An 8,541-nucleotide genomic window follows, 5' to 3' on the forward strand; every position below is an offset into this window, starting at 1 on the left:
TGATGTAAGCTTCCTGCGTTTACGACCCTTTGGTCAGCAGGAGGTCTCACACACACACACACACACACACACACACACACACACACACACACACACACACACACACACACACACACACATACCTGCATATACATACATACAGTGCCTTGTTTTTGTAACCAAAGGGGGTTGCGAGGGGAGGTGTTTTGTAAACTATTGTTTGAAGTTTGTCAATAAAAGCCAGCGAGAGGAGGCCCTCATCGGGGTCATTTTCGTGCTGGACACAGAGGAGGCCTCCCTTGCGCAAGTAATCGATCGATCGCTGACTGTCTTGTTTTCATTCATGATGAATAAGTCTCTAGAATTAGCGGGGTTTGTGGGAACAGACCCAACACAAACCATACCTGATTTAAAGTAGAATGAGCTCCCTTCTACTGATCTCTTGTAGATTTTGCAAAGATTAATATCCAATATTGATTGAGGATGATAGGCAGGCAACAAGCCCCTGGATAGTACTGAGACACTGACTGATACATTGAGGAGGAACGGCATCAACATGAACTTTAAATCACTGAGGTAACTAAGAGCCTGAGTGTCACTAACACATAAGCAGACAGAACAATCTGAGGCAGAAATTTTAAACAGGAGGTAAGTGGAGTTTGATTGAAGGTGTTTCAGAAAGCAGAGTGCAGGAAACATGTGAAGGCCACAGCTTGAGCACGAGACAAACAGCGCTTCAACGCTGTGCATGCTTCGCAATGATCCAAACAGACTTTTTTTTGTAGGTTACAATCAAATGTTTTATTTGTGAATATATTGTTGGGGGAAACTAGTTTCCTGTTTGGCACTGGGAGAGAAAAAAGAGAAACAGATGCTCCTGAGGGACTTGGTTTAGAAAGAAGCTTTAAGTAAGCTGCACATTTGCATGGTTCAGATTAAAGTGTTTTCAGTGGGGGAAAATGGTTGATGTACTGAGCTACATCACACACTGAGGTTTCTGTGGTTATTTTACAGCAAAGTGCCAAAAATATCAATCGGATGATCTAATGTAACTGTGGTTTAACAGCAACATCGCATCAGTTTGAGACTGCAGGTGGAACAAATACCTGCAGCCTTTAGATGTCTGCAGAGACCTGCAACTATCAAGGCTTCACTTTAGCTTTCTCTCTGTTGTGGATTACAGAACTGGTAAGAATAACTAATTCATTTTATTCCATCTGCCTCACAGTTAAATAAATCTTCAAATATTGGCTTCATTTGTCATGGTCATGCATATTACAAAACTCTACAGATAATTTGTCCATGTACACGTTTAGGAAAAATATGAAACACCCGCTGTGTCAAAAAACAATTTAGAAATTTCTGAATTCTAGATGTGGAAGAACAGTTTATGAACACATATCAGTATTTTGTGTTCAGCAGTTCCTGCAGGTTGTAGCTGCAGGTGTTTTCATGCATTTTTGTAGTAATGAAACAAACTGTCCGTAACTTTCAGAGATGAACACAGTTTGAAACACAATCCTTCATTTCATCTAGATTTAAGTTTTCAACTCACTCAATGCTGCACATACACATTTCTCTCATTTCATCTAGATTCAGGTGCCAAAGTAAACTTTATTTTTGTGTTTGTTTAGACACTGCTGCTGTTCTACATACACAAATCCAAAATTATTATATTTTACTCCTAAATAAAACGATCCACAAAGTATTTACAATGTCTTTACTTTAAAATACTATGGAGGAGGAGGTGTTTCAAGGGGAATAAACAGCGTGAAGTGTTCGGGTAGATTTAACTTTTCTGTCACTGATGATTCATTTCACACAGAACACATTTTGAGTCTCAGCCATGTGGACACAAGAGATAAAGTTCTTCTATTTGACCATCGGTGAGATGAACTTTACATCAATTAATTATTTTCTTTCTTTGCTACACTAACGATGGGCGTAACTTTGTGCTGAACACTGGGGGGGGGGTCAAGATCTCTGTCTAAATAAATAAATAAATCTGGGTAAATTCCCAGATGATTAAACATGCAACTATGTTGTGGGTATTAACTGAAATGAGTAAAGAAAATCAACAGCCTATTTATGCAAGATAATTCATAATTTTATTGGGGGGGTTATATTGGCTGGGTCTGATTATTGGGGGGATCATAACCCCCCCAACCCCCCTGGAAATTATGCTTCTGATACTAACAGAGTGTGTCAGAGGACTCCGGCAATCAGTGTTCAGTTCCTTAAAGGTTTTCTGTTCTGTCATTTAATTCTTTTCTCAATTTGGTATGCTGTGTTCACTTTGTTTTTTATTGTATCCAGACAGGAAGAGCTTATTATTTCAGAATAATGAATTCTAATTTCTTTTCTACAGTCTCTTGTCTGTCTGCATCTTCAGCTGCTGAAGGTCAGTCATGTTTTTTAAACTGAGTTTCACATGCAAAGGTTTTCTTTAAATAGTCTCATATATTGAATGTAAACTGTGCGTGGATGAAGGTGTTCCCAAAAACACCACACTGATAAATTAAATTACATTATATGATTTTTTTTCCTCTTCTATTTGGCTTTATGTTTATCTAATTATTTTGATTAATTCTCAGTTTTTATTTATCCATCTTTTATTATTTTGCTTTAATAAATAAATTGTTTTAAATATGGAGCAGCTCTTGTGACTTCTAGAGCTGGGAACAAGAAGCAGAGTAGCACAATTACAGACCTCTCTGCAGCTTCTCTCCTCCGGTTTTCTCCCAAATCCTTCCAAAACCTTGGAGACCGTGTCTGCTTGCAAAAGAGTCTTTAATGCACCTTGAGGTGACTGCTGTCGCTATAGTTTAAAAAGAAAAAAAAAAAAAAAGGTGTTTATATATAAATAGTGTTTATATATAAATATATATAAACACATACATTGAATATTTTACAAACAAACAAATAAAACTTGTTTTGATAGGTACAATATTTTATAACTTTTACTGAAAGCATAGGACACAGGACAGCACTGACTTAATTAGATGCAGAATTAAATTAAAAAGAATTAAGCAAAAAATAAAAAAAGAAGAAATACATAAACATAAATGAAATAATATAAAAGCACATTTCAAATTAATTATTAAATTCATTAATTTATTGGATGTAATTGACTTTGAAAATGAAAAATCACATTATTATAAAAAAATAGAAAAAATCTCCAATCATCCTTTTGGGTAAGGTAGATTAGTTCAAAAAAAATATGAACAACAGTGAAAAGTATTGTTTAAATCACATTCAACCATAGAACAAGCTCTAAACACACAGTCCTCTGGTCTACTCATCCTTCAGCCAGTTGCTGAGACAAACCAACTTGTCCACGTTCTCTGAGTGCAGAGCAGACCTCTTCTTGTTCACAATGTGCCCTGCTACAGAGAACAGCCTCTCACAGGGCACTGTGGAGGCAGGAGTGGCCAGGTATCTGCGAGCAAGGCGGGCCAGCTGGCTGTGGGCTCCTGCATGAGCTGCCCACCACTGTAAGGGACAGTCCTCTAAGGCAGTGCAGGGCTCTGCTCTGTAGCGCTGTATGGCTCTGTCCTGCTGTACCTCCTCCTCTGACTCAGAGGCAGAGTCCATCTGCAGCAGGCTCAGCCTCTTCTTGGCTGGACCTTCTTCTGCAGTGTGTGATCTTCTAGGAGAGTCTTCATGCAGCATGCCTGCCAGTGTGGTCCACACTGCTTCTCTGTCAGTCTTGGGCACACTGCGTAGATCTTTAAAACGTGGGTCCAGTGCAGTTGCGATCTGGAGCCATGCATAGTTGGTATGTTCCTGGCGGGAAGCAAGGTCTTCCTTAAACTTCTCTTTAAACCTCACCACATATGCAGGGTCCTCATCAGTTACTTCCATGACACGGCGCAGGTGGCAGAAGGCTGGTAGAACTACAGAGCAGGAGACGTAGGCCTCTCCTCCCAGCAGTTCAGTCACATATCTGCAGTGGAATACACACACACACACACACACACACACACACACACACACACACACACAGATAAGACAGCAAATTAAAAAAAGCTTTTTAATACTAGGTAATATTAATAAAATATTTGATTTCATTTATTTTTTAAATAAGACATTTTCATAATAACAAAACTGATTTAAGATGTATGTTTGATACATTTAATCTAAACCTACAATTATGGTCACAATGACAGGCTCACCTGCAGGGCTCTAGAAGTGTCTCCAGTCTCTGGAGTTTGTCCCACTCTGGAGGCGTCAGGAGGACAAGTTTATGCTTTTGTTTATCCAGAGTCGCGGTTACTGCAGTTTGGTTGCTGATCAAGCGCTTCACCATCTCCAGCGTGGAGTTCCAGCGCGTAGGCACGTCCTGGGCCAACGGCTCCTGCTTGCGCCCCAGTGACACCTGCTCTGCGTTCAGCTCTGCTGTGTTTGCTGGGCTGTGCTTAAAATGGCCAACAATTTTGCGGCATTTGGACAGCGCAGTGACAAAGCCACTGTCTGCGAGACTCACTGTGATGCATCTCTGTAGAATGTGCGCGGTACACGGCATGTGATTGAATGGCATGATGCGAGCCGCGGCGATCATATTGCGCGCACTGTCCGTGCCTACTGTTGTCACCTTCTCCTCAATTGTCCACCTGCGAGCAACAGTCTGGAACTGCTCTGCACAAGCCTCCGCAAAGTGCCGCTCTTCCGTTTTCATTATAGTCAGCGCAAAGGATGTCAGACCCCAGGCTTCAGTGATTAAATGCGCAGTAACTCCCAGGTAATTGTCATTACTCAATGATGTCCAGTGGTCTCCTGTCAGAGCCACGCATTCTGTGTGAACTAAAGCCTCTTCTTTTTTCTTTTTCTCCGTTTCATACAGTTCGTGGATTCGAATTGTTATTGTGCTTCTCGCTGGGGGCTTGTAGGACGCGTCCTGAGATGCAACCTTTAAAACATCCGCAAAGCCCTTGTCCTCCACAATGCTTAGCGGTCTACAGTCCTTTGCTATCCATTTGGCTATATTGTCGGTCAGTTTGTCCAAAGAAGACTTACCGAGTGGCCTGCGTTCACTAAGAGTGGTCTGACGCAGGCCGGGTGAAGCTGCTGCCCCGACAAACGCGTGTTTGGCATTAAGGTGGTATTTTAAGGTCGAATTTGAACGGTGAAATTGAAACTCTTTACTACAGTGAGTGCAAATTACAACGCGTTTGTTTATTGTCCCATCTATGTTCTTCTTGTATTTAAATTCCCCATCCAGAAGGCCATCCTGTTCCTGCTTCTCCATTTTCAGTGGCGCGGTAAACAAATCAAGTGGAATTATGGGAGCGACTTATCTGCGTGTTGCGCTAAATAGTTAAATATTCTAACGTAATTAATTCCAAAATTTAATTATCGCAATTAACGCGTTAATTTCGACAGCTATAAAAAAAAGTAATTATAATTCAGTAAAAAGGACTAGATGTTACAGTCCCTGATAATGCATTGCTTTAGATGGAGAGACTCTTGAGGGATGGCTGTTATGAGGAAAGGCAGCCCAGAAACTTTGCCAGCAGCACGCATCGTTGTGTGCCTCAACTTTCGGTCTTTTACCCAGGCTAATCTGCCATTTTCCTTCCTTGGTTAGGTTTAGGGATTAGAGATCTGATCTAGATTATCATATTAAAATTTGGGACACATCGTCAGTAGTGAACCTTGGATTCATCAGGTGTTTTGGCCATTATCACTAGACACCCTCATTCAAGGAGGCCCTGCCAGGGTTGATCAGGCCCTGGAGTGTGTCACTGGTTTCTGTTAAATTGTTATTTCTCTTCTTCTTTCTTCTATTTAGTTTTCTACAGTTTTCTTCTTCTATCTATTCACCTTTACAGTGAAAGGTAAACATAAATATACACAGCTCTCCGACACTTTGGCTTCACGATAAGACTTCCACAGGTCCTCCTCACAGTGATAGTCCGTAGCAATGCAAAAACAGTTCGGATAACCTGTGCTCAATTCTGTGAATCCTATTTATACTCCGTACTCGTGCTCCAATTTGTGACTCCACTCTTGTTCTCCGATGTGACTCGACACTCTCCGCTCCCAACTCCTGACAACACACAAGCACACAGACATGTTAGCAAGATTATCCACAATTAGTGAGGTTTCTAACACTACGAATCACGGCTGTACTGATGAAGATTAACTCAACAATCCAGCGTTGACTGGAGCTCGGTCACACTGCCAATAGGTGGCTCAGAAGACTGTAATCAGAGCAGCTGATGAGCGGCAGGTGTGGCTACCTCCAGCGCCGGAACACTTCTGGGTTGAGAGTTTGCAGGACAAAACATCCGGGAGCGAGAGTGTAACAGAAATCACAGAGACAAGGAAAAGAGGGAGACACAAACAAAACTCACATGGGCACACAACGTGCAGGTCAGCCGGAGGACTGCCGGAACTTGACAATTAGGTATATTTCATCTGATAGTATTAAGATTTAACAATTTTGCTTTTATAAGAGATTGATTCGCAGCTCAATATGTAGAGTGAGCAAATGAATGTTTATAATAATGAATTTATTACACACTAAATAACACTCACAAACCAAAATCAAAACACAAACTAAGTGAAAAAACACATTTTATTTATATTAACTGGTAACCACAACAATGCCCATCTATACAGGAGTTTTCCTTTTGTGTCTGACTGGAGCCTGACCTGAGTGAGCTTTAATAGATAATTTTTAAGGAGAATTTAGTTCCAAACAAAGGTGGGATTAAGTGTAAATAAAAACAGAATGCAATGATTTGCAAATCTCATAAACATAGAAACACATCACATGTTTACACTGAGACCATTTTAATAAAAAATATTCACTCAATTTGAATTTGATGATAACAACAGATCTCAAAAACATGGACAAGGTCATGTTTACAACTGTGTAGCAGCCACATTTATTTTAGCTACAGTCCATAAAAACTGAGGAGACCAGCTGCTGGACTTATGGGAAACTGAGGATTTAAGCTACTCAACAGTCCCGAAAGTCCCAACAACAGTCCTGTTTATCATGTTTTATTACTTGATGTGTCAAAAAGGTCCGGACTGACAGGCCATTTCACCATCAGAAATCTTCTACTACGAAGCCATGTTGTTCTAATAGATGAGACTCCGTATTTTTTACTACAGTGGCACTGGCACACACTGAAAGTAAAGTGTCTTCATATCACATTAAAACAATCACACAGTTTTTTTCTGCCACCAGCTGGTGCCTGTTTTATTTATTACAGCTTCTTTATTTGTTGTTTATTTTGTTCTCAGTGTACCTGTCCAGGATCTCTGTGACATCTCCAGATGGAGGAATGGTCAGGGTTCCTGAAGGTGCAGAGATCATCAAGGGTTACAGCTTCGTCTTCACCTGCAGAAATAATGAAAACTATCCTGGAGGAGTTTTCAATCTCATCTTCTATGGCTCCAATATGACACACACCAAACACACCAAGCCATCTGTCAACAACTCAGCCTCCTTTAGTTTCCCTGTAGCTGACTTTGAACATGAGGGCTGGTACAGATGTGTGTATGAGATAACTCTGTCAGCAGGAACGTTCACTTCTTCTCCTGAATATTGGACATTCCCTTTTTCTAAATATTGGCCATTCCCTTATCCTGAATATTGGAGGATTCATGTTTCTGTGATATGTAAGTAGACGACAGAACTCAACATTTGTACATCATATAACTGTGACTACACAACTGTTTGACTATCCAAAGATTTACAAATCTAAATGTAGGTAATTCATTAGTGGCTGCTGTTCAGTCTGATAACGATGCAATGTGGCCACCATATTGGTCAGATGGAGCCACACCTCCTAAACCATGTGTGTCTGGAGTGTGTGATGTAGTAAGGTTGTGGCTGGGTGGGGTGACCTTTACATGCCATTCACTGGCAGCCCATTGTTTCATAATCATGTTCATGTTAACATGGATGGTTTATGGGGAGGTTTTTCCATGTAATCTGTTTTCAGACATTTAAAGCAGTTGAAACAATTGATATTCTGATGGTGACTGATCTCTTTCCACAGATTCAAGAACTCCAATCCTGAGATATGTTTTCCTGCCACTGATTCTGCTTTTGGAGAACATTGCCCTTCATTTCTACTATAAGGTACATCAGAGTAAATAAAAGCATGTATGAAACAGAGTAGTAGCTGAGAAGTGTAGGAACAGTAACATGGATTGTGTCCCGTCTCTCCAGGTCATCAAAAAGCAGAAATCAGACAAAAAGGAGAACGATGAGACGGATGTCTCCAGAGATGAAGAAGTGGAGGCCGAGGAGGAAGCAGTCCAAGAAATAGAATAGAAACATAGAAACAAACACACAAGGCTAAATTTTTATTGGAATTTATATTTAAATGGTATAAATCTTGTTTAATTATGTTTATGTTTTAAATGTCTGGCACATTACTGCAGCGGCTCTATTTAACCTGCCTTTACTGTCCAGTATAAACTCTTAATAGCATGACTGTGACTTAAGTTTGAAAATAATCCTTCATCCTCTCCAGTCCTCACTTTCTTACATCTTCCTCCATCTCTGCCATTGAAGTTTTCACACATTAAGTTTTTTAC

At 40.4% G+C, this 8,541-nt stretch overlaps 1 protein-coding gene across 1 annotated transcript; it reads right to left on the reverse strand.

Moving 5' to 3' along the window:
- Positions 1 to 3,137: 3,137 nt before the first annotated feature.
- On the reverse strand, positions 3,138 to 5,358 carry LOC109195393 (zinc finger BED domain-containing protein 1-like). The gene is made up of 2 exons (XM_019347399.2): positions 4,155 to 5,358; positions 3,138 to 3,925 (listed from the first exon to the last, which is right to left on the reverse strand). Exons 1-2 carry the CDS (start codon positions 5,225 to 5,227, stop codon positions 3,274 to 3,276), a joined length of 1,725 nt encoding a protein of 574 aa, XP_019202944.1. The 5' UTR covers positions 5,228 to 5,358; the 3' UTR covers positions 3,138 to 3,273.
- Positions 5,359 to 8,541: the final 3,183 nt, after the last annotated feature.

Source organism: Oreochromis niloticus, linkage group LG18, assembly GCF_001858045.2.
Source record: "Oreochromis niloticus isolate F11D_XX linkage group LG18, O_niloticus_UMD_NMBU, whole genome shotgun sequence".
In the NCBI taxonomy this organism is placed as follows: domain Eukaryota; kingdom Metazoa; phylum Chordata; class Actinopteri; order Cichliformes; family Cichlidae; genus Oreochromis; species Oreochromis niloticus.

Excerpts from the sequence above, each read along its gene's own strand:
- LOC109195393 (XM_019347399.2), bottom strand. The coding sequence starts at position 5,227 with ATGGAGAAGCAGGAACAGGATGGCCTTCTGGATGGGGAATTTAAATAC. Across the intron at positions 3,926-4,154 it reads ACACTTCTAGAGCCCTGCAG|ATATGTGACTGAACTGCTGG; the intron begins GTGAGCCTGTCA and ends ATTCCACTGCAG.